Source organism: Emys orbicularis, chromosome 12 (genome assembly GCF_028017835.1).
Source record: "Emys orbicularis isolate rEmyOrb1 chromosome 12, rEmyOrb1.hap1, whole genome shotgun sequence".
NCBI lineage: Eukaryota > Metazoa > Chordata > Testudines > Emydidae > Emys > Emys orbicularis.
Window position 1 is genome coordinate 18,685,218 of NC_088694.1, and position 27,213 is coordinate 18,712,430.

At 43.5% G+C, this 27,213-nt stretch overlaps 1 protein-coding gene across 1 annotated transcript in view; it reads left to right on the forward strand.

The window, feature by feature from the left end:
* Positions 1 to 5,407: 5,407 nt before the first annotated feature.
* Positions 5,408 to 27,213, forward strand: part of ZMYND8 (zinc finger MYND-type containing 8) — an 83,012-nt gene continuing 61,206 nt past the window's right edge. The window contains exons 1-2 of the mRNA XM_065414199.1: positions 5,408 to 5,474; positions 22,810 to 22,958. Coding sequence (XP_065270271.1) covers positions 5,450 to 5,474; positions 22,810 to 22,958 — 174 coding nt within the window. The 5' untranslated portion in view covers positions 5,408 to 5,449. The remainder of the gene's footprint in view (positions 5,475 to 22,809; positions 22,959 to 27,213) is intronic.

The window sequence follows — 27,213 nt, forward strand, 5'->3', positions numbered from 1 at the left end:
GATCCTCCAACAGCTGCTTACGCGAGCAGCCCAGAGCCTCTTGATCCAAACGGAGGAGATCGAGGTAGATACTGATCCTGTGGTGGACATCCTGACCCCGTCGGGTCCATCCAGGGTAGCTCTGCCTCTTATAAAGACCATTGCGGACACAACCCGCACCTTGTGGCAGACGCCACCCTCATTAGCCCCCACGGCTAACAGGACTGAGAGGTGATATTTTGTTCCATCCAAGGGCTATGAACATCTTTATACACACCCTCCCCCGGACTCCCTAGTAGTAGATGCAGCCAACCAGAGGGAGCGCCAAGGGTTCCAGGGAGCTACGCCAAAAAATAGAGAGGCCAAGAAGTTGGACCTGTTCAGGCAAAAGGTGTATTCGACAGGGGGTCTGCAGTTGCGCATAGCCAATCAGCAGGCCATAGTGAGCCGGTATGGACACAACACGTGCTCGGCTTTGTCTAGGTTCGCTGATCTCCTTCCCCAGGAATCACGAACCGAGTTTTCAGCCCTGGTCGAAGAGGGAAAATTGATTACCCGAGCTTCCCTCCAGGCAGCCTTGGACGCAGCTGATTCAGCCTCACGCACGCTGGCGACTGGTCTGGTCATGAGGAGGGGAGCCTGGCTTCAAGTTTCAAGCCTCCCACATGAGGTCCAACAGACAATTCAAGACCTCCCCTTCGAAGGGCCCATGCTCTTCTCGGAGAAGACAGATAAGAGGCTACATAGCCTAAAGGATTCACGGGCTACCCTTCGCTCACTAGGCCTATACACCCCGGTCACTCAGCGTAGGCAGTTCAGGCCGCCACAGGCCCCACGGCCGTACCAGCCTCAAAATTGCGTGGACGCATTGCGCAGAAGGGCAAGGACAGGCAGAAGGAGGCAACAACAGCAGCCCTCCGGCCAGTCATCTGCCCAACCAAGACCTCCACAGGGGCCTAGACCACCATTTGATGGCCCGGTCGAGGACGACCTACCGGTCAGAACTCTGGATCCTACCAATCTTACCTTTTCGTCATGTCTGTCCCCCTTCTATCGTGCGTGCGCCCGGATCACATCGGACAGTTGGGTGCTTCGCACGGTAGAAAGGGGATATTCTATCCAGTTCTCCTCCCTCCCGCCCCACCAGCCCCCCTCCCCATCCCTCTTCAGGGACCTCTCTCACGAGCAACTTCTAATTCAGGAAGTACAGTCCCTCCTCGCAGCAGGGGCAGTAGAGGAGATTCCTCAGGAGCTCAGGGGCAGGGGCTTCTATTCCCGATATTTCCTAATACCGAAAGCGAAAGGGGGCCTCAGACCTATTTTGGACTTGCGGCGTCTCAACAAGTTTGTAAAGAAGCTCAAGTTCCGCATGGTCTCCCTGTCCTCCATCATACCTTCCATGGAACCAGGAGACTGGTATGCCGCCCTCGACTTAAAGGACGCATACTTTCACATTCCAATAATCGCTCAGCACAGGCGATACCTCAGATTTGTCGTGGGCAACGCCCATCTACAGTTTACGGTTCTTCCTTTTGGACTGTCAGCAGCCCCAAGGGTCTTCACAAAGTGCATGGCAGTCGTGGCAGCCTTCCTACGCAAGCAGGGTATTCAGGTGTTTCCCTACCTGGACGATTGGCTCATCAAGGGCCGTGCCAAGGCACAGGTGGAGGCTCAGGTGGTCTTCATCAGGCAGACCTTCCTCGAGCTCGGCCTCTTGCTGAACGAGGCCAAGTCCACACTTTCTCCGACCCAAAGAATCGAATTTATAGGGGCGGTTCTGGACTAGACACATGCCAGAGCATACCTCCCAGAGGCCAGGTTCCAGACTATGTCCAAAATTATTCTCTGCCTCCAACGTTACCCGACCACCACAGCAAGAAATTGCCTCAAGTTGCTAGGGCACATGGCGGCATGTACCTATGTGGTGAGCCACGCCAGACTCAGACCGCGTCCACTCCAGTCCTGGGTGGCAGGGGTGTATCAGCCGGTCAGGGATTCCGTAGAATAGTGGTGACGCTACCTCGGCCAGTGTTGGACTCCCTCCAAGGGTGGCTCGATCCGCGGGAGGTCTGCGCGGGAGTGCCTTTCCTCGGCCCCGAGCCCTCCCTATCCCTGGTAACGGACACATCGGATGTGGGATGGGGTGCACATCTGGGCGACCTCAGGACCCAAGGCCTTTGGTCACGAGAAGACCTTTCGTTACACATCAATGTCAGGGAATTACGAGCGGTGCGCCTCGCATGCATAGCCTTCAAATCCCAGCTAGCGGGCAGGTGCGTTTCTGTCCTCACGGACAACACTCCAACGATGTTCTATAGCAACAAACAGGGTGGTGCTCGCTCCTCTCCCCTGTGCCGGGAAGCCCTCGCATTATGGGACTTTTGCGTACAGAACGTAATTCACCTGACAGCATCCTACCTCCCGGGGATGCAGAACAGGCTTGCAGACACCCTCAGCCGCTCGTTCCAAGGTCACGAGTGGTCTATCCACTGGGACATAGTACTCTCAATTTTCTGGCTCTGGGGTCATCCCCAGGTGGACCTGTTCGCCTCCAGAGAGAACAGGAAGTGTCGCCAATTCTGCTCCCTCATGGGACGCAGTCCGGGGTCTCTAACGGATGTCTTCCTCCTCTCTTGGGCAGACGGGCTGTTTTACGCCTTCCCCCCCGATTCCTATGGTTCACAGAGTAATCCTCAAAGCCCGCAGAGATCATGCTCGTGTCATCCTGATAGCGCCGGCATGGCCGCGCCAGCACTGATACACGTCGCTCCTGCATATGTCTATACGGGTGCCCCTCAGGTTGCCCCTACTCCCGGACTTGATCACTCAGGATCGGGGTCGCCTGCGTCACCCGAACCTGGAGTTGCTCCACCTCATAGCCTGGATGCTCCATGGCTAAACCCTGTGGAGATGCAATGTTCTCATCAGATCAGGCAGGTCCTTCTTGGTAGCAGGAAGCCCTCAACAAGGACCACGTACTTGGCCAAGTGGAAGCGCTTCTCCCTCTGGGCCACACAACGGGGTCAGGCTCCCTTGCTCGCCCCGGTCCCTCTCATATTGGACTATTTGCTACATCTGAGACACCTGGGACTCTCCCTCTCTTCGGTTCGAGTACACCTTGCTGCAATCTCTGCGTTCCACGCTGGAGCGGGGGGTACCTCAGTGTTTGCGGACCCACTCGTTGGACGATTCCTCAAGGGCCTTGACAGATTGTTCCCGCACATTCGTCAACCTGTCCCTGCTTGGGACCTCAATTTGGTCCTGTCCGTTCTCACAGGGCCCCCCTTCGAGCCGCTGGCTTCGTGCTCGCTGTTATATCTTTCATATAAGGTCACGTTCTTGGTGGCTATCACATCAGCCTGGAGGGTGTCGGAACTCAGAGCACTGACATCCGAACCTACATACACCGTCTTCCACAAAGACAAGGTCCAACTCAGGCCGCACCCAGCGTTCCTTCCTAAGGTGGTTTCCCCATTTCACGTGGGGCAAGACATTTTTCTCCCGGTGTTCTATCCGAAACCGCATTCCTCGGCTAAGAAGCGTAGGCTGTATTCCCTGGACGTTCGCAGGGCTCTCACGTTTTACGTTGAAAGGACACGACCCTTCAGGAAATCAACCCAACTTTTTGTTGCAGTGGCCGACAGGATGAAGGGGCTCCTGGTCTCGTCACAGCGGATCTCCTCTTGAATCAAAACCTGTATCCGGGAATGCTACAGTTGGGCTAACATACCAGCCCCGCCTATCACGGCCCACTCCACAAGAGCACAGGCCTCTTCTGCTGCGTTCCTGGCCCAGGTCCCGACGCAGGAAATTTGTAGAGCGGCCACGTGGTCCTCAATACACACTTTTACGGCACACTATGCCATCACACACCAGGCCAGAGATGATGCAGCCTTTGGCCGCGCAGTACTCCAGTCTGCAGTGACCTCCGACCCCACCGCCTAGGTTCGAGCTTGTGAGTCACCTGCTTGGAATGGACATGAACAATCACTCGAAGAAGAAAAAACGGTTACTCACCTTTTTGTAACTGTTGTTCTTCGAGAGGTGTTCATGTCCATTCCAATACCCACCCTCCTGCCCCTCTGTCGGAGTGTCGGCAAGAAGGAACTGAGGGGGTGGAGGGTCGGCTGGCCCCTATATACAGCGCCATGGAGGCGCCACTCCAGGGGGTGCCGAAGCCAACCCTACGGACGCTGCTATAGTAAAATCTTCCGGCTGGCGTGCACGCGGCGCGCACACACCTGCTTGGAATGGACATGAACAACACCTCTCGAAGAACAACAGTTACAAAAAGGTGAGTAACTGTTTTTTTTTGTGCAACTGGATGGTCTGATTAATTACCTTCCCTCCACAGCTTCATCTAAAGTGGCAAAATTTAGATCCATATTTCCCCATTAGTGATACCAATGTGGAAGTTATAATGCAGGCAGGTCAGAGGTGTTTGTACTACCTTGTCATGTACTACCTTGTCATCTAATCTTACTCTGAATACTGTAGAAGTGCCTGGGTAGGGATGAATGACATGGTGGTAAAAACACCTGTATTCTGTCTACACTATGGGCTGGTCTACACTAGGGGGGGAGATCGATCTAAGATACGCAACTTCAGCTACGAGAATAATTTAGCTGAAGTTGACATATCTTAGATCGATTTACCTCGGGTCCTCACGGCGCGGGATCGACGGCCGCGGCTCCCCTGTGGACTCCGCTTCCGCCTCTCGCTCTGGTGGAGTTCCGGAGTCGACGGGGAGCCCGTTTGGGGATCGATTTATCGCGTCTAGACGAGACGCGATAAATTGATCCCCGATAGATCGATTACTACCCGCCGATCCGGTGGGTAGTGAAGACGTACCCTATATCTCCTGCCATTGCTATTATTGGTAGAGTTGCATGGAGGTGAATTACACAATTGATTTTTTTCAGATTGTAGAGCCTAATTTTAAAATTCTAAATTTTAATCCTTGTCTGTAAAATTACATGTTAGGCCCTAATCCTGCAAGCTGTTCTGCAGAGAAAGATCTCTTCACTCTGTGAAGTTAGTGAGGTGCTAACATATGCAGGAGTCTGTCCATACAGTTTATAGGATTTGGACCTTAGATTATAAACTCTTTGGGACAGGAGCCCTGTCACCTACTTGTCTATCAACTATCATTCACATTTATGATGCTATATAAATAATCTCCCATAGATGTTGGAAGACTAACTCACATTAAAATTAATGAGTGAAATTTGGGTAAATACCCTGTGTATCAGAGGCAAGATAAATTCCCTCTGTGTTCAGATAGTGTATACTCCACTTGAGAATGGACCTTTAAAGTTATCTTAGATTTCTGGCCATAAGTATTTGACAGTGTCACTTCAAGCTTTTATGCATGAACCTAAATATAAAAATAATATATTCTAAATTTCTTTCTAACTCCTGTAGCTTGGCTGAAGAGGAAATAAAGGCAGAGCAGGAGGTGGTGGAGGGGATGGATATCTCCACTCGATCCAAAGGTGAGTGAGGAAAAGTGTACTTTATCTGTATTCCAGAGCACAGGAGGAAACTGGACTTCTTTGTTTAAAATCAGCAATGCAATCTGTGATCTGTAATGCAACTAACTAGACTGAAAACATGAATTCTTAAATGCATATTGGCTTAATTAATGGAAAAATCTCCTTTCTCTAATTCTTTGGTTTTTAAAAAAAAAATATTGTATATGAATTGGGGTCTGGATTATCCCCTGGTTTTATCAGGTATATTATTCTGAATACATTGTGTCTGAGAACATTAATTTCCTTTTGACTTACGATCTTCCAGTAATCAAAATTTGATCCAGACTTTCAAGATGTGTCAGCTTCTTGTGGTCTTCCCTACTCACCATGCCTGGTTTCCCTTGGAAGTCATCTTAAATTTGGAATGGCAAAAAGGGATTAAAAAAGAAAAGATGTCAGCATGTCCCAAAAATGTTTAATCATAACTTCACTAAAAATAAACAGGGAACATGAAATTTGCCCTTTCTACAAAAATTGGTCTCATGAGCATGAATAATTTCAAGAACCCCTGAAATATGCATTGATTATCCTGACAGGAAGCCAGGGCAGGTTGCAGAATTCTAGAGAACTGAAAATCTCCATCATTTCTATAGTTTGTAACTAGAGAAGTGTAGCCGAAAGTGTCTGACTGCCCTATGGATTTTGAACTGGATTTTGAAACCCTGGCTCAGGCCATCCATGTTCTTTTATATATATAAAAATCATGGCCCTACAGCTCTCCAAAAGCTGAACTGTTAGCAGCAATGAAAAGAAACAAAAATTAGGAAAATTCACTAAATTTTCCTAATTTTTGTTTCTTTTCATTGCTGCTAACAGTTCAGCTTTTGGAGAGCTGTAGGGCCAGGATTTTTAAGGAGTTCAGGACCTAAATAATGTACCGTTTTAAAAAAAAATCTGGCCCTGGTGTATATGGGGTGCCCACATTTTAAGCACTGTCATCTAACCCTGCTCATATTAGGTCTGCAGTCCTTAAAACAGTGACCACAGTCAATGCCCTGTCTCCACTAGGGTTCCCAATGTTGTTAACACCAGTGGGGCTGAACTGAACAGGCCTTTATGAACAGTTATCACTTGTAGGGAAAGATAAATTTGATGCAAGACAAACTGTTAAGAGTGTCCACATAGAGATTTGCATCTGCTTAACTAAACTAGTTTATGACCCAGTTGAAGTTAAACTGTACCTTCTGTGTGTAGTCAAGCCCTTTGTGGCTGTCTCTTCTGGTGTGTTTTTTTACAATGAGAGGACTAATATGCATTATTTATCTTGCTGTAAAAACACACCTTTTTGCCAGTGAAGGCATAGCCTGTGAAGAAACCATGAGACTGCCTATGTTAACCTTTTGCATTCCATGACTTTTTAATGATTTAACTGCAGAATTTTAATTTTGAATGAGCCTTGTCTTGCTGCATTAAAAAAAAAATAATTAAAAACAAAGAAAAAAAAATCTGCTGCTTCATAATATTAAAATTTAAATTGTTAGTCCCTGCTGGTCATACCTCATTACGATGAATGGGGTGAGAGGGGGGCAAGTTCCCACTTTCCAGGCTGCAGTTATTTGGTTGGAGATTGGTTTCTTTGTCATTTCACGTGACAGCTGTATTTTCACAATAGAAAAGATGACTAAATTAAAAAACCTTAGCATTTGTAGAAAGCAGCAAAAATTGTGACGAGATTCTAAAACTGCTGGGTGTTCTTGTTTGTTTTTGGTTTGTTTTCTCTACCTATTATTTTCTACTGTTCTGATGTTAATCTTATAGAGAATTTGTCTTTATGTTTTAGCGCCAGTCTAAATTGGGAGATTGACCTGCTGTTATTCCATTATAGCTATGCTGGTCAATTTCCCTTGGCGGCACAGTTAGGCCATGTCCCTAGTACTTTTGTGGGTATAACTTACTTTGCTCAGGGGTGTGAAAAAAACCACCCCTCTGAGCCACATAAGTTACACCGACAGAAGCGCCAGTGTGGACAGTGCTATGTTGGCAGGAGATGCTCTCCCTCCAACATAGCTACCGCCACTCGTTGGAGGTAGTTTAATTATGTCGATGGGAGAGCTCTCTCCCATTGGCAGGGAGCGTCTGCATGAGCAATCTTACAGCCAGCTACATCAGTACAGAGGTTTAATTACAGCAGTGGCTGTATGTCAGCATAACTTGCGTCGACAAAACTCTGTAGTGTAAACAAGGTCTACTCTATCAGACAGTTTTTCTGGTATAAGGTGCATCAATGCTAGGAGAGCTTTGCTGGTATACTATATAGGTATACCTGTATTTGCAACAGGGACGTGCACAAGTGGGGGCAAGCAGGGGCACGCCTCCCCAATAATTGTCGGGGGCATAGAACTTCTCTGCCCCTAGGGCCGCGGAGGCAGGGAAGATCAAGCGACGAGCTCCTGCCGGGGTTGGGGCAGGGTGGAGGGAAGGAAGATTGAGCTCCTGCCGGGGCCCAGTGGAGGAGGGAAGATTGAGCTCCTCCCGGGGTGGGAAGGAGGGGCAGGGAGCTTCTGTGCCCCCACCAAAAGGGGTCAAAGTTAAATTCCTGCACACGCCCCTGATTGGTAAAGCACTGGTAGTTTAGACCTGCCTAAAAATGGTTTATTTTGATTTAGCGTAATCTAAGGCCTTGTCTACACTGCCACTTTATAGTGCTGCAACTTTCTCACTTGGGTGTGTAAAAACACCCGTCTGAGTGCTGCAAGTTTCAGCGCTGTCAAGTAGCAGCGTAGACAGTGCACCAGCGCTGGGAGCCACTCCCCTCAGGTGGGTGGTTTTTTTACAGTGCTGGGAGAGCTCTCTTCCAGCACTGGTGCCGCGACTACACAGCCACGTTAAAGCGCTGCTAGTGAAGACATACCCTAAATCAGTTCACGCTAAACTGAAATAAAACTGGTTTAAACCAAAATAAGAGTGTCTACACAGCCTTTTACACTGGTTTAAGGGTTTGTCTACATAAGGAGTTAATCTGGAATAGCTATTCCTGGTTAAGACTAGTAAAACTATTTCAGAATAAGAATGCCCACATAGGGAATTAATCAGGAATAGTTGTTCTGTTTAAATTCACTCCCTACCTACATTCAAATTTACTTTCCTGTGTAGACAAATCCTGTGACCTTGATATGATATCACACCTTTAAATTCCAGACTAGACATGTTTCCTAGCTCTATCTCAGTAAAATCTTCTTAGGCCATGTGTACACTTACAAGCTTACGGTGGCACAGCTGTGCGACTGTAAGAGCACTCGTATAGCTACGTTATGCCAACAGAAGATAGCTCTCCCGTCAACATAATAAAACCATCTCAATGAATGGCGGTAGTTATGTCGGTGGGAGAGCGTGCCCCTTCGACATAGCGCTATGCACACGAACACTTATGCTGGCAAAAGTTATGTCACTTGGGGGTGTTTTTTCACACCTCTGAGCGACAAAAGTTTCGCTGACATAAGTGCTAGTGTAGACATGACCTAAAAGACAAACCAATTGTACTTTTGAGTGTGCTAACCTGGTCAAGTTTTGGTTCTAAAGTATGACTGTTTTGTCTTGACTAGTGTGAGGAGGTGAGCTAGAGGAGGAGATGGGGAACAGCCAAGTGTGAAGCAGTTGAGAGGTGGGGAATAATGGGGCCAGGGCCCTTCCACTTTTCGACAGGGGCCTCACCCCCTTCCCCTCCTCTTCTTCCGGAAGGCCCCGGCCACCCACCCCCGGCCAGGTCGGCTGCTGGAGTCAGGCCAGGGGAGCCCAGGCAGTTGTGGGTCACCGTGGACCATAGGCGCTGACTCCATGGGTGCTCCGGGGCTGGAGCACCCACAGGGAAAAATTGGTGGGTGCTCTGTACCCACTGGCAGCTCCCCCCCCCCCGCTCACCTCCGCCTCCTGCCCTCCTCCCCTGAGCATGCTGGGGGCCGGGAGGCACAAGCTCCCACCGGTGCCAAGGAAAGTTGGCACCTGTGTGGTGGACCCTCCACCTGCCCGGGATTGGGGGGTCAAGAGCAGCCCCCGGCCCATGTCCCCATGCCACAGGGGCCCCCCCATCGCCATCCAGGGCAGGAGGGTCCCCGGCTCCCCAAAGCTACTCACGCGCAGCTCTTACCTGGACCCAGTTCCGGCTGGGGGACCGCAGCCCAGCCATGGTAAGAGCCGCGTGGGCAGCTGTAGGGAGTCGCAGACCCTCCTGCCCTGGGTGGAGACACAGGGCAGGGGCTGCTCTTGGCTGCCCCCACCCCAGGCAGGTGGAGGATCTGTGGCTCCCAGCCCTCTTCGGCTTCCGGCTTGGCCAGGGGTGGGGCCTCAGGAGGAAGAGGTGGGATGGGGGGCCTTGGCCGCCCTTGGCTAAAGGAACTCGCTTCCAAAAGAGATGAGAATAACCACAGGCCTCCCCACTTTTAGAACTAAATGTAAGACTTCTTTCTTAGACTTAACCAGCAGAAGCTATTGTGCCTTTGGGGTAAATTGAGTGCAGTATTTGTATTGCATGCAAAGATACAACAATATGCTAATTGGCCCCAAATATTAATAAGTGCAGAAAATGTGTTATAATTGTTATATTTAAACAAAAATACCTTTGACCAGTAATACTACCTTTATGTAGAAGACTAAAGTAACTGATGTTTGCAGTGGAAGCTCTCGTTAAGAGGGTATAATTACCCATCTATTATTGCTAAATATAAATAGCAGAAAATATCAGGAAACCAACCGCATCTTTTGGTGAGAACTTAATGGATATTTGTAGTATATGAATTTAAATATGTAATTTCAACTTTGTGAAGAACACATTTTCTCTTTGTAACAAAGAGTTTTGATGTGAAATGGAAACTACTGATAACAAATCAGTAGTTCTTGGCAGTATTGGCTAATTTAAAGAGTGTTGTCTAACTGGACAAGATTTCCTTGCGTTTTGAAGGGTCTGTAGTGCCTTTTTTTCAGGCTACTTAGCAAAGGATGGAAGCAATCTAAGACTCAGCTTCCAGATACACCACTACCTCGATATAACGCCACCTGATATAACACGAATTCGGATATAACGCAGTAAAGCAGTGCTCCGGGGGGGGGGGGGGGGGGGGAGGGGACTGTGCACTCCGGTGGATCAAAGCAAGTTCAATATAACGCGGTTTCACCTATAACACGGTAAGATTTTTTTAGCTCCCGAGGACAGCGTTATATCGAGGTAGAGGTGTATTATAGTGATGGGCACTGAAACTATGTAGATAGACAAGCTAATTGAGATGAGAAAACACTCCACAAATTATTCCTGGGGGAATTCTGCGCCACTGCTCATGTGCAGAATTTATGTCCCCGGCAGATTTCTTTGCTTCCGTGACTTTCTGACGGGGAAGCAAAAGGAAGCCACAGGAGCGGTCATGCGAACCTCCCCAGCAGTGTGTTTCAGGTGCTCAGGGCAGCCGGCAGAGAGGTAAATCATTGTGGGGCAGAGGGCAGTACTGGGGAAGACCCGGCTAGTGGCTCCTACCCTGTGCCAGTATCAGCTGCTAATCCTGGCTGGGCTGGGGAGGATGGGACTGCCTCTTCCCCTGCACGGCATCCGGGGCTGGATCAGACCCACCCCCAGATTTCTCCCCCAGATGCAGGAAGCTCTGCAGACTTCCCCCACCCACTTCCTGCACCCATCACTCCTCAGCTGCAGGGGGAGGGATCCCTGTACAGGGAGCTGCTCCCCCTCCACCCAACTCCCGTGCATCCAGACCCCCTCATAGTCAGACCCACCCACTGAGCCTCACGCCTCCTTGCACTCAGAATCCCACACCTCCTGCACCACCCCAACGAGCCACCCGCACCCAGATCCCCACCCCACGGAGCCCCAACCGGCTGGATCTGGGTCTCCACTCCACTAAGCCCCACTCCCCCAGCATCTGGACCACCCACTGAGCCCCCCCACATCCAGACTCTCCCCCACGCTCCTCTGAGCCCCAACGACTTTCACCTGGACCCCCTGCAGAGTTCCATTACTGTTGCACCCAGAACCCCCCAACAAGCCCCTGTGCATCCAGATCTCCCCGCCCCCCCCCCCCCCCCCAGCACCCGGATCCTCCACTGAGCCGCCCATACGCAGATTTCCCTACACAGAACCTTCTCAACCCACACCTGGATCCCCCCACACTAAGCCCCTCCCCATTTGGATCCTGCCTTGCTGAACCTGCCTGCCCACACCTGGTGTACCTGGTATGGAGGGGCGGGGCCCTGGGGTGTTTCTGGGGCAGGCCCAGTCATTGCGCTGTGTCACGGTTGGATGCAGCCTCACTGCTGAGTCCATGTCCTGGGCTGGGAGCTGCACAACGATCTCCCACCTCTGTGCAGCCAGTGGCCTGTGCTCCCCAATGCCATGCTGGAGCATCCACATTTATTTGACAAATAAAATGTGCATAATTTTAAAATACCGTGTGCAGAATTTTTAATTTTTTGGCGCAGAGTGCCCTTAGGAGTAACAAATACATAGGTGTCTTTCTTTGAGCAGTTCATTATAACATTTGGTCCTGTTTATTCAGTGACCTCAGCCTCTGCAAGTAGTCTTAAGCAGTAAAGGAGTTAAAATCTGTCAGTAATTTAGTGTGGGGAAATGTAATGTCATCAAGATAAGTGTTTTTAAATGAGCAGTAAGGTCCAGGATGCTGAGAGATCTTGACCCTTTTTCTTACACTGCAAAATACAAGGGGCTCTCATTAAAGTTGTTATAATCTGGCAAGGAAATTACCTTTTGAACCCAGCCACATGAGGATTTGAATCCACAAGCTCTAGCATCATCTAGGTCCCTACACTGCTGGGCCATCTGAATGAAGTTTGTGCTCTGTTCCTTATAGGAAGGACTGTGCTAGTTAAGCGTGAGGCTTTATTACAATAGCTGAATGGCTCCTCAAGGATCAAAACCATTGCCCATCATCAGGCCAGACCTATGACAACCATGGCTTAAATTGAAGAGACCCTTATAACTAACTACTAGCCTCCTTTGTCTTTCTTGACAAAAGCATAGGAATACACAAGATTTTGCATTATGGATTATATGGTACTTTATGTATTCACAAGCATGGCAAGTGTTTGTGAGAAATCCAAGGAACTAGACTCACAACACGACACGCTTTGTATTTTACAAAGGCAAAATGAACTCTTCTGATTCCTACCAATTCAACATTTAGAGGAAGATTAAATGCGCATACAACCTGAACTATCTCTTTACCTGTAAGAGGGTTCACTCAGTGTTAGGATGAAGCATTGGGGAGCCTGAGTTAGTGCTCCTTATACTGTGTTTGTTTTGTGGACAGAGGACTTCCATGTCCAGGATTCTTAAGATAGCATCTTTCACTGATGAGAGCACACCCAAAATTAGATGGAATTCAGAGAAGAATGGAAATGATCTAAGAATTGGAAGAATTGATTTATTTAGTCAGATAACTAATTTATGGATTATTTTTCTGAAGTAGCAGTAACTACTACTCCCCTGTAGTTTTTATTTCTGTGTATGTGTGTGAAAATCAATATAGGCTAGTATTAGGGAAGAAATTTCTATTGAGAGATCCCATCTGGTTTCCACGGTGGTCTTGGAAGGGATGAGAGAAAGTGATAAAACGTATTCATAACATTACAACCACTGTCTGCGGTATAATTACAGGTGTCTAGAAAAAAAGTCTAAAACTTGCCAAACTAGTCGTTTTCATTCCCACTTCCCATTCTAACTATCTTTCCCTCTCAGTTGCTCTACTTTCGTTCTCTTGTTGGTGATTTAATTTCACTGGTTCTCTGGCAACTAGAGATTCTTTCAGGTGACCAAACCTGAATTTCCTGTTTTAAAAAGCAGTTGGGAGAGAGAACTGATCCTTCAACAACCTTTCTCACGCTCTCACACACAAACAATTACATGAAACCAAAATTTGACCTATTTGCTGGTCACCTTTAAGTCTGGCAGAACTGTCCACTCTTAAATTCATTCAGTACATAAAATGGAGGCATATCGCTAACTGAGATTCTCTTTGTGATCCCCATCACCATAGTATCTGAGCACCTCACAATCTTTAATGTATTTATCCTCACAATACCCTGGTGTAGGGCAGTGCTGTTATTCCCATTACACCAGTGGGGAACTCAGACACAGAGAGACTGGGCCAATATTTGTAAAGATATTTAGATGTAGTTTTGTTCAGCATTGAAGTGCCTAACTGATTTAGGAGCTTAAATATAATTTTAAAAGGGATTTAGGCACCTGGGAGGCAAAATCCCATTGAGGCTCAAGCATAGCAGTCCCCAAATACCTTTAAAATCAGGTCCTAAGTAACTTGCCCAAGGAAGTCTCCCAGGTCTCCCAAGTGTTTGGCTAGTCCCTTAAACATTCGACCATCCTTTCTCTAAGACATATATGATTTCCGTGAGGTAACTGAATTATCCTCTTGATCATTATAAAATTGTATACATTAGGTACATAAAAGTAAAAAAAGTGCAGCTCTCTTCATGTAGAACAGTAAGACATTCCTGTTTTATTATAAGTATTCTAGCCTGTTCAGCTTGTTCTTTGCTCAGATTTATGTTGAAGGCTTTAGTCTTAGGGGGCTGTTGTCACATTTGGGAGATAGCAATAAACTTCTGTAAGTATTTTGAATGTGAAAGTGAAGTGACTAATGAAACAGAATTTCCAGAACAGAGGATACATTTTGTGACTGTTGCTAAGCAGTACATTGTGTATGTACTGTTCATGCAGTGATACCAAGTACTTAATCACAAAGAGATGATGAAATTCTCACCCCTGTGTTAAAATGTAATATGAGAATGCAGCAGCAAGAGTGAAAATACCTAGGGCCTGCTATCCCCCATGGAGAGGCCTTGTCACTAAGGGTATGTCTTCACTACCAATGTTAAAACGCTGCCGCGGCAGCGCTTTAATGTGGCTGTGTAGTCACAGCACCAGCGCTGTAAAAAAACAACCCCCACAAGGGGAGTAGCTACCAGCGCTGGGAGCCTTGCTAGTGCACTGTCTACTCTGCCACTTTACATATTTTATATGTGTGCAACTGATTGTTTCTTCCTAAGTGGAATACTTTGCATTTGCCCTTATTGAATTTCATCCTATTCACTTCAGACCATTTCTCCAGTTTGTCCAGATCACTTTGAATTTTCATCCGATCTTCCAAAGCACTTGCAACCCCTCCCAGCTTGGTATTATCCACTTTATAAGTGTACTCTCTATGCCATTATCTAAATCATTAATGAAGATATTGAACAGAACTGGACCCAGAACTGATCCCTGCAGGATCCCACTTGATATGCCCTTCCAGTTTGACTGTGAACCACTGATAACTACTCTCTGGGAACGGTTTTCCAACCAGTTATGCACCCATCTTATAGTAGCTCTATCTAGGTTGCATTTCCCTAGTTTGTTTATGAGAAGGTCATGTAAGACAGTATCAAAAGCCTTACTAAAGTCAAGATATACCACATCTACTGCCCCGCCACCCCCCAAAAAAAAGGCTTGTTACCCTGTCAAGGAAAGCTATTAGTTTGGTTGCTGACTGTTACTTATCACCTTTTAATCTCCTAGGTGTCTGTAAATTGATTGATTAATTATTTGTTCCATTATCTTGCCGGGTACTGAAGTTAAGCTGACTGGTCTGTAATTCCCCAGGTTGTCTTTATTCCCCTTTTTACAAATTAGCACTATATTTGCCTTGTGGAATCTCATGGGTTTTACATGACTTTTAAAAGATAATCACTAATGGCTCAGATATCTCCTCAGTCAACTCCTTGAGTATTCTAAGATGTATTTCATCAGGCCCTGGTGACTTGAAGACATCCAACTTATCTAATTTCTAACTTCTTCATTCCCTATCTTAGCCTCTGATCCTACCTCATTTTCAGTGGCATTCATTGTTAGATGTCCAATTGCTACTAAACTTTTTGGTGACAACTGAAACAAAAAAGTCTTTTAGCACTTCTGCCGTTTCCACATTTTATGTTACCCTTTATGGCTCTATCTAGTTTAATCTCGTTTGTGCCTTGGCATTTCTAATTTTGTCCCTACATGCTTGGATTGTTTATTTATATTCATCCTTTGTAATTTGACCTAGTTTCGACTTTTTGTAGGATTCTTTTTTGCGTTTCAGATAATTGAAGATCTCCTGGTTAAGCCAGGGTGGTCTCTTGCCATACTTCCTATCTTTCCTGCACAGTGGGAGAGTTTGCTCTTGTGCCCTTAATAATGTGTTTTTGAAGAACTGTTTTTCCCCTTAGACTTGTTTCCCATGGGATCTTACCTACCAACTCCCTGAGTTTGCTAAAGTCTGCCTTCTTGGAATCCATTATCTTTATTGTGCTTTGTTATTTATTTATTCTTCTCTTCCTCTGATTTCCTTTTTTAAATAAGTACTCCCAAACTTTTTGTAGAGGGGGGAGAAGGGAAAGTAGGAGGAGGGAAATTTCATACTCTTAATTTTTTTCTTTCTATTCTTTGTAATATCCTACTTAGAAGTGTGAAAATAAATTATTATTGGGCAAACATGTATTTCTACTCCTGACTTCCTTCTAGAGGTAAACCATTTTTGTTTTATAATCAGAGTGGATATTGTCACTTTTGTTCTTACATTTCATGTTATCAGTGGTGGATTTAAAATAGAGGGAAGACAGAGATGCCTAGAATTTAGAGGACTGGGATTCCTCATTCAAGTATAGAAAGTTTAGGATAGTTGGTTAAATTATAGGTCATAACACTCTTCCTTTTTAATCCCAGTGTTCTAATTTAATTTATAAAAATGGCATTCTTCCTTCCAGACCCATTTTAAAAAAGGATAGTTGTTTAATAAAAGTCTGGAGTTCAATCAACTCCAGACTTTGGAACTCTTTTTTTCTCTTGGTCTTTTTCTAGGGATAGTTTAGAAAATCATGAAATGTAATCAAATCAACATGTCCTTGCTTTTCCTAATCTGCTTGCTGCCCATCTCACTGACATTAACTGAGGCTATGTCTGCATATACACTTGCACCAGTTAGAATGGTTTAGTTAAACCAGTGAAACCTGTGTGGACACTTTTATTTCAGTTTAAGAGTTGCTTATTTTAGGTTAGTTTAAACATATTCCTAAACAATAAGGCTCGGTCTTATTAAACCTTTACAGGTTTTATAGGCAGAACTAAGTCTGGTACGGGTATAATATTTTTTGTCAAAAAAGCTATGCCTTTAAAAGCAAAGACACAGTTATACCTGTATAAAACAATATAGCTTATTTTGCTTCCCTGAACCACAATAAGCTATACTGATATAAGCACTTTTATACCATTATAACTGTGCCTATACTCTGGAGATTTTACTGTTTTTACTATGCTGACATAGTTGAAGTGGTAAACTTTTCAGTGTAGACAAGGCCTAAGCTAAATCCAAATAAGACAGGTTTAAAGGAAAATAAGAATGTCCATCCAGCCTTTTGCACTAGTTTAAGTAAATCATTTCAAAATCACATCTTAAGTTAAAGTGGTGCAACTCTGTGATGCATCCACTAGGAAAGAGTTGGGATTTTTTAACCATGTGTAATATAGACCCTCTTTGTCAGTGGTTCTCGACCTGCGGGCCGCTTGCGGCCCAATCAGCACACAGCTGTGGCCCATGAGACATCTTCAGGGCCATACAGGTAGTATATATATTGTGTGGATGTGGCCCACATAACACATAAAGAGCTGCATATGTGGCCCACACTGGTAAATGGGTTGAGAACCACATGAAAAGTTTGGGTCAAGTGGTTTGCCCAGCATGACAGGAACTTTGTGGGAGAGGCAGGGATAGAATCCTGGTCTCCAGCATATTAAATTGCCTCAAACTTGAGACCATCCTTTCTCTATCTGCAGTGCCTTGTCTCATGTACTATAAATCTTTCAGTTTCATCAACAAATAAGGTAGGGGGTTCTATAGACTACAGCTTCCTTCACAATACGCTCCTGAGTCATTCGCTGAGCATGGTCCATGTATCCTGTGCACTGAATGAATGAAGCATAGGTTCTGTGGAAAAAATAGTATGTGATTATGCAATGAAAGACTGCATCATAATGCATATGCACAGGTATTCTTAATTCTGGTATTTGGGAATGTTTGAGTGTTTGACTTTGCAACCATACTGTTCACATGTTTTGTTAAAATGCCATCTTCTAAATTTTCAAATCAGCAAACTGAAAAAGCAGAATTTTTATAATGTGGAACCATACTGATTTCCATGTGTAGCTGGGTTGGGACCTTTAGATCCACAGCACAGATCTCTACTACTTGAACTAATGGACTGACTGGTAGCAGTAATAAGCTGTTAGTGTCTATCTGGGCCAATAGAGAATGAAACATATTTGGCCAGTGAGTTTTATATCATAGGACTGTAGAGACTCCAGAATCCTGGATTCCATTCCAGGTTCTGGAGAGGAATGTGCTCTAGAGGTTTCAGAACCTTCTGCCCCTGTCTCTTGGCCTTCCCCAAACCTGACCCCTTCTATATCTTGTTTCCCTCAGCCTGTTCCAACCTTACCCCTCTACCCATCTTCCCCTGACTCCTGTGTTTTTCTCCCCATCTTTTCCCTCCCTCCCCAAACTCAGTATCCCCACAATTTTGTTCTTGAAATTGGTTTTGTTGAAACTATTCAAAAAGACTCAGGCTGGAGTTGACACATGGCATGTAAAATTTCAGAATAAATTATTAAAGTTTGGCAAAATTGTAAGCAACTGAAAACAAGCACTTTTTGTGGTAGGTCTCAGGCAGCCTTAACTATAGGTGTCACCATCAGCTCTGCCTATAAACAGTTTCTACATAGACCTCAGTTTTGTTTCAGTGGCAATCAGTTGCTCAAAATTATATTGATATATTTGTGGTGGGAGCGTGTTTACTGCTTAGAGGGGCCCGGTCTGTTCCTGATTCTGACTTGCTCAGTTGCCTCAGGCAAGTCCCTCCTTGCCTCCATTTTTTCATTGTCAGATGAAAATTACAATGCAGCGCTTACGTACCTTATGTGATGGTTGTGAGATATCATTAATGTTTCTATAGGGCAGAGGCGCCGACTTTCCAAAGTACCGGGGGGTGCTCGGCTCGTGGCTGTGCCCTAGGGCCCGCCCCCAAGGCCCCACCCTCACCTCGCCTCTTCCCACCCGTTCCCCCAAGCACCCCGCCTTCTCGCTCCTCCCCCCCAGTCTCCTGCACACCGCGAAACAGCTGTTCACGGCGGGCAGGAGAGGGGGAGGTAGAGGGGGAGGCGATGATCTGCGAGGCCCGCCGGGAGGCACTGGAGGGGGGGGGGGGCTGCCGGTGGGTGCTCCAGCCCCGGAGCACCCACGGAGTCAGCGCCTATGCTGCAAGACACTTCTCAGTATTCACTAAAGAATATTCTCAGGTGTTGTCTACACAAGAAAGTTGCACTGGTTTAAATTAAATTGATTTTTAAAACAGTTTAGTTAAACCAGTGCAAACCCTTGTATGGTCATTCTTATTTTGCTGATTAAAGTAGCTGATTAAGAGTTAGCTTAACCCTATTCTTAGTCAATTTAAACCAGATTTATTTAATTTTTTGCTTAAATGGACTAGGAATGTATTTAAACTAAACCAAAATAAACCACTCTTCAATCAGAAGTGATCTCACAGCCTTTTGCACTAGTTTAAAATAATATCTTTAATTAAACCAGTGCAACTGTCTCATGTAGGTAGGGCCTCAGATGAATAGTCCTCTGAAAGTGCCTTTTCTTGGTTGTACCTTCCTCCATCTGATTTTCTTGTTTTTGTGTGCAGTGGTTTTATTTTAAATTGTTACTTTATTTCATCATATTGTTGATTGATAATCACTGGCTAGAGATGTGCTACAGTGCTTGTGGGCCTCCTGGGAGATGCCATACAGCACTGTATGTGTCCTGAGAAATAACTGCCCTGTCTAGAAAATTCCAGATAATCACTTTCTGCTGTACTGCCTCTAACATTAGAAGACATATTTAAAATATTTTACTGGAAGTTCCAACAATTAACTGCCACCATCCTCTTCGTTCTCAGTTGATCAGCCTATCATAATTACTGTTGTATGATTGACCGCAGCTGAGAAGAGTTCATTGCTAATTGGGATAGATTCTGTTGGTGTTTTCATAAATATGTTTGGGCTAGCACAAGTACCTTCTTAGCTGAAAGTTTCTCTTTTCCATAATTGTTTATATTCTTCTCCAAGCCTGTGATTTGCCTGCATTCTCCAAATACATCCCAATATCATGTACAGTCCTTTCTTGAGCATTTCCTGAACTTGCACAAGGAGCAAACTTAATTGCTTCAGCCTCTGAGTATTTATTTTCTCAAGCTGTTGGTTTCCTGAGACCAGCAGCTGTGTGAAGATTCTGCACGTATTTTTGACTGGGCTAGTGGCCAAGAATGTTCGGTTACATGAGCAACTGTCTGTAACTTTCTGGGGCAGATGACTTTTGTAGCTGGTTGGACACCATTCTACTTTTTCTATCTAGTCTGATTGCTGATGGCTGTATAAAACACACCATCTCTGTCAATGACATTTAGAAAATTAAATGCGCAAACATACGTTAGTCTTTTGACAGTGATCTGCACTGTTGTGGCAGACCAAGATTTAATTCCCAGTATCAAACTTAGGCCTTAATGTCTCCAGGAGGCTTTTTTACACTGCTGTAAGTTCATCAGTGCAAATCCCCTATTGTATACATGCTGCACCAGAGCAGTGCAACTACACTAGTGCAGTGAAACCCAGCATATTATTATTATGGTGTTGCCATAGTGCATAGGAGCCCCCTCCATGCTCCAGGACCCCATTGTGCTAGGCATTCTACTAGCACAGAATAAAAAGACTGTCCTGGACAAGGTGTTACGAGCAGATAGTGCTGTGGAGCTAGTCCATTCTGCCTCAGGTTGTGGGAGAAAGAGTGCCTTGTGTCTCAACAGGTTACATCTTTAGAAATGTAAAGGTAGATATTGATGAGCTAGGAAGGAGATCTTACCTTCCCCTGGGAGGATAGTGGCTGCAACACATACCCTTGTTTACACTAGCTATACTGGCAAATCTTCATAATGGAGATCAGGCTTATACTGGCAAAAATATTTTTTAAATATAGCAAAACTTTTTAAGAATAGACCAGGCCCTACTGTGGTGGATGTTAAGAGAGGGTATGTGTGTGTGTGCATATGTGATGCAGGAAGAGGATGGATGGACTTGCTGATGAACAGTAAATGTTACTGTAGAGTTCATTTTGTCCTGCCACTTCAGTATGAACTCTGAAGTGATGTGCAATTTAATATGAATCTGTGTAACTCTGTTGCTGCTCTCTGGATCTAAACAGGTCTCACAATACAGCTTAGTTAAGAGTGCTATATCTTTTGGGATGTTTTGTAAATCAGCAACATTGCTTCATGTTAGAAATGGTTAGGCCATGTCTACACTACAGCCTCTAAGGAGGCACAGTTGTGGTGCATAATGTAGACCCTTCCTAAGTTTTTCTGTTGATGCAGTTAATCTACCTCTCTGAGAGGTGGTACCTAGGTCAATGGAATAATTCTTCCTTCGACCTTCTCGCATCTACACCAGGGGTTAGGTCAGTGGTTCTCAAACTTTTTTACTGGTGACCCCTTTCACATAGCAAACCTCTGAGTGCGACCCCCCCTTACAAATTAAAAACACTTTTTTATATACTTAACACCATTATTAATGCTGGAGGCAAAGCAGGGCTTGGGGTGGAGGCTGACAGCTTGCAACCCCCCCATGTAATAACCTCATGACCCCCTGAGGGGTCCCGACCCCCAGTTTGAGAACCCCTGGGTTAGGTCAACCTAACCACAGTAATCAGGACACAAGGTTTTTCACAGCCCTGAGCTACATAGTTAGGTCAATCTAATTTTTAAGTGTAGACCAGCCTCAGTTTGTCAGGCATTTGTTTGAAGGGGAGAAGTGAGTGAAGAGACCCATGGGAAAAGTCCCCCGATCTTTTTTTTAAATCTGTTTTGTTTCAGACTTTTACTGCTCTGTTTGTTCATTTAAAAAGTTTAAGGAAAATTTAAGCAGGTGTTAAATTAAGCCTATTAAGTAATTAGCATTCACCTTTGGTTTGTCAAGACTTATTCAGTGAGAGCTTATTGTCTACTACAGGTGATTATTTAATTGTGCCTTCTAAAATATGGCAGTAAATTCTTTGTAATCCAGCCAAACTTTCCATGTTCATTAGAAATCAATTCAATTTGGTAACAAGAAAAAAAAATCAAAAACACTCAAATATTGTGTTTCCTCCTGTATCTTTTGACTCACTGTCAGTCCTTTCTCACAAGAGAAGTTTAAATAGAGGTTAACCTTTTCTTGACCATAAATAATTCCTCTTAAAGATCTTAATCAAACACAAAAATCGAGGCCAAGAATAAAAACGTTAATAAATTCAAAATTTATAATAGGTCCTTTGAAGATCTCAAACCTATTACCTAATTTTTCAGTGGGGAACAGATAATGCTTAAAATCCTGGTTGGAGGCTTCATTTGTTGGTGGTTGGTTAGTTTGGTTTTTTTATGGGAGAAAGAAGGCTGACTTGATGGGTGTTCATTGAAGCAAGCTGGTCAAGCTGTTTTTTGGGGCTGAATCTCTCTTCCCAATCCCTTCACATTTTTGCTTGGTTTTCACAGGATACAGGGATCAACAGGGATCTTGTGTTGTTAAAAAATCATGTTTGAAAAAGTTTTGAGATCTTGAAATGACACGTGCTGTAAAAGTAGAAATATTACTATTTTGGGGGCATGTTTATAATATATCTTAGGGACCAAAGAGACAAGTGAAATTTTCCTAGATCAAAAATGTCAAAGGTTTATTGAAATAAAGGGAAGAAAATCTGGATTGCTCATTTACCACATATTAATTTGTGGCTCCTATATTCCCCTCCTTCAGCTTTGTAGCCTCTAGTTCCCACTGTGTTACTTGACCTATTGCCATCAAGAATGACAAATATTGTTGTATCTCTGCTTCTTAAATTTAAGGTATAACTCTAGTAAAGAACTGTCCACTGCTAAGCTTCATCACTGTATCCTGTATGCTTCAGAATTACTCATGAAAACAAGAAAAGTTTATTTTAAATTTAAACCTGAGTGTAAGCTGAGAGCTTTCTAACAGCATGTATGGGCATTGCATAGCTATGTCCCAGCTACCAGTTTTATCAACTACTTGTTGAAAAGAGATTGAGCAATAGTGCTCTATTCAGTGAAACAGTGAAGAAATGCAGACTGCAGAGCTATGTAGGTCTTGATTGGATGCATTTTCAGCAAACATTTCTGGAAGTATATTATGGACTCTTTAAATGTGTTATTGTATTTGTTATAGATCCTGGCTCTGCCGAACGCACAGCACAAAAGAGGAAGTTTCCCAGCCCTCCACACTCTTCCAATGGCCACTCCCCCCAAGATGCATCTACAAGCCCTATTAAAAAGAAAAAGAAACCTGGCCTATTGAACAGTAACAATAAAGAGCAGGTAATGGAACTCATTGTCTTAATGTGATAGTAGCACATGAAATAATTAAGGATGTAATGAGAATGGATCTGGAGCTTTCTCCCCTTTACTCAGTTTCATATTGTACTGTAGATCTCCATTAGCTGATTGTGGTGAATGGACAAGATAGCTTAATAGGCCTTTGTCTTCCCTAATATCTGTGAAAACAAGAGGCACTCTGTGAAGCCAAAACATAGGAAATTTAAACTAAATCAAATGAAATGCTACTTTTCTTAGCATATTGCCAACATGTGAACTTCTGAGCAAAAGAAGTTATTGAGGAATATATTCTAAATTATATTAATTAATTTAACTAGATCTTTTAAAAGGACAAAATTTATTCATAACAGTATTTGTCATCATTAATATGGAAATAGTATCAGGAAAATCAAAACTCAGGTCTGAGAAGGATTTCCCCTCCCCCTTACCCCTGTTACAAGCATTAACAAGTATCTATGTACTTTATAAGCACCCGGTGGGGAATTTCCCCCCTGAATCACTGGATAATGGCCATTGCCTAAATCAAACCAGATGAATCAAAGGGTCACACTCATTGTGGGTATTTTTATTTTCTGTGTTCAGGTGAAATTACAGGTGCACCATATAATACTGTTCAGAGTTTACTTGACCTGCTGGAACAAATTCAGAAGCTGGTTTGTGCACCCTCTGAAAAACTGGGCTTCTGTGCACTATCTCCTTATTAAAGTTCCATTAAGGCTGTCAATTAATCGCAGTTAAGTCAAGCGATTAACGGAAAACAAATTAACTAGATTTAAAAAATTAGTCGTGATTAATCACAGTTTTAATCACATTGTTAAAAAATAAGAGAATACCAATTTAAATTTATTATAAATATTTTTGGATGTTTTTCTACATTTTCAAATATATTGATTTCATTTACAACACAGAATACTATTTTTTATTACAAATATTTGGACTGTAAAAAAGATAAAAGAAATAGGATTTTTCAATTCATGTCATACTAGTATTATAGTGCAATCTCTTTATTGTGAAAGTGTAACTTAAAAATGTAACTTTATTTTTTACATAACTGCACTCAAAAACAAAACAATGTAAAACTTCAGAGCCTACAAGTCCACTCAATCCTACTTATGTTCAGCCAATCGCTAAGACAAACAAGTTTGTTTACATGTGTGGGAGATAATGTTGTCTGCTTCTTATTTACAGTGTCACCTGAAAGTGAAAACAGGCATTCTCGTGGCACTGTTGTAGCCAGCGTCGCAAGATATTTACATGCCAGATATGCTAAACATTTGTATGCCCCTTCATGCTTCTACCACCATTCCAGGGGACATGCTTCCATGCAGATGACGCTTATTAAAAAAAAAAATGTGTTAATTAAATTTGTTAATGAACAACTTGGGGGAGAATTGTATGTCTCTTGCTCCGTGATTTTACGTGGATTCTGCCATATATTTTGCGTTAGGGCAGTCTTGGATGATGACCCAACATATGTTGTTTGATTTAAGAACACTTTCACTGCAGATTTGACAAAACACAAAGAAGGTACCAATATGAGATTTCTAAAGATAGCTACAGCACTCAACCCAAGGTTTAAGAATCTCAAGTGCCTTCCAAAATCTGAGAGGTCTGAGGTGTGGAACATACTGTCAGAAGTCTTAAAAGAGCAACTCCGATGTGGAAACTACAGAACATGAACCACCAAAAAAAGAATATAAACCTTTTGTTTGTGGCATCTGACTCAGATGATGAACATGAACGTGCAATGACTCTCACTGATTTGAATAATTATCGAGCAGAACCCGTCATCAGTACTGTACACTTTGTATTCTGTGTTGTAATTGAAATCAATATATTTGAAAATATAGAGAAAACACAAAAATATTTAAATAAATAGTATTCTGTTATTGTTTAACAGTGCGATTTAAAATTGCAATTAATCAGGGCAATTTTTTTAAATCTTGCGATTGATCATGGTTAATTTTTTTAGTCATTTGACAGCCCTAAGTTCCATTTTAAATATTAGATGCTTTATTTTTTAATTTTTACTTTCTCATGCCAAATAATCACTTCACATTATCTGCAAGCAACTAATGAGAATTTTTTTTCTAAAGCAGTTGAGTCCAAAAGCCATCCTGAAATTAATGGGCATTCTTGATTTCTTTCGTGTTTTTGATAAGACAAAACTGGGGGTTTGTAGTGAATCTGTTGGCCTTATTGCTGAGCCACTCTGAAAGTGGACTGTTTACCATGTAAATTGACCGCCTGTCCTATTAACCCTTAAAGGTAATCTGAAGACTGGTGTAGAAATTTGTTTTATACCATTTTTGGTATGTACAAAGAAATGTACAATGAAAGCTGAGAGTGTGTTGACTTTTAAGTGGTCCTTTTCTGCGTGATGCCAATGTGTGTTAGAATAAAACCTATGGAATATTCTGTTTTTCTAAAAGATACATGCTAGGAAAGTTTTGTGGCCTGTGTTACGCAGGAGGTCACACTAGATGATCCTAGTTGTCCCTTCTGGCCGTGAAATCTATGAATCTGTAACCAAAGAGTTATGGAGTCAGAGAATATGTATAAAACGTTGAAAAATTAGAGTTCTTAACTAGACAGTTATCACATAAGCTTTCTTGGCTGCAGCTCATTTTCCTAACTAGCAATAACTCTTTTTCACACAACTGGGTAAAGCATCATATTGATTTCTCCAAATCAATTTGTAAATATTACTGTAGTTTTCTATTTTATTAGTCAGCTCATGTTAACTTAATATAAATACAGACTACAGGCAATAAGCCCTTTTTAAAACCAAGAGACTATCTACTCGAGCCTGACTTGACTAGCTGGGAGAGCGTGGGGAGCTGCTGCTGCAACTCATAGAGAAAACAAAGTTTTACTACTTTGTTCAATGCTGAATTTTAATGTATCAGAACATTTTGCTATGGTCAGAAACCAAGTGTGAGGATGTCCTTTTTTAGGCAAATGAATCTGTCACTTTCAGTCCTTCAGGCCCTTTTTTTGAGCCCCATGAATGTATCTCGCTGGTCAGCTCAGCTGCTCAGCCTGGCTCAAAGGAAGTGAGGTGATGAATGTTTAAAAGACACCAGCACCATCATGCGAACATTTAGTTGCCCATGACTTCTAGGAAACTGAAACTCTTCTATTTAGAAACAGTTATGACCATTTTCTTATGTCTTCCTCCGGTGTGGATTTCTAAGGAAGTTTTTATGAAAACAGTATCTTTGCTTAGGAAATTTATCTGCTGCTTATTCCCCAAGTGAAGTCATAAGATATTTGAAATTATGTTGGGAATTTGCACTGATTTCAGCTGCTGGTGGTCTGTACTCAGAGTAGCTGGATGGGTGAAAACCCCAAGTGTACACTAGAAAAACTGTAATTTGCAGCCATGCATCCTTGCTCAAGTACTGAGTATGTTTTAGCAGTGTAAATTACAGCTTTCCTTTTTGCACTTGGGGTTTTCACTCTCACAGCTACATCTGTAGTTTGTTACAATTTCAACAACTGATAGCCAATTCCTAGTATATATAAGGCCTTATACAGTATCTCTAATCCCACATGATTTTAGAAGTCTTTACTAGTATATGTATTACATATGCATAACCTTTAATGTTATATTACTATATATAAAAGCATGCAAGCAGGGGGAGCCACTTGATCCATCTCTATAGTGGAAACACAGTACCTGTTTAGCAGTGCAGAGCAGTGCTGCATATCACTTAAGGATAGAGATGAGTACTACCAGATGTAATTGAAATCTCAGGTGAACCTAATATCAGCCAAACTGGAACTTGACTAGGATAGTATTGTTAAAACCCCTACTCTTGCCAAAAGTGCTGTGAGATATTTAGAGGCTAAAAGTGATCTGTCTGCATCTCTGGAAAAAAAGCAGCTTCAGCTGGAATGACATAGAGGGAAGAGTATTGCTTCCTGCACCACCTACTTTGTCCTCTATTCAGCTATGTAGCTTTAGAAATCTAACAAGATCACAATCTGAGTTGATAAGACTGATGGACTTTGTGATATTAGTCATGTCCAGAGCAACCAGTTATGATGCCACAATATTATGGTTTGACGTTAAATGAGGAATAATAGTAAATAAACTCTGTCTAAAATTAGGATAACTTTTTTCAAATTATTCCTAATAATTAATGAAGGTGGAAAAGAATAGAAAATTAAGTGCCATCAGTGGGATAATTCCTAATGGAATATTCTTTTCAATTTTCCAGGGAGTGTTAGC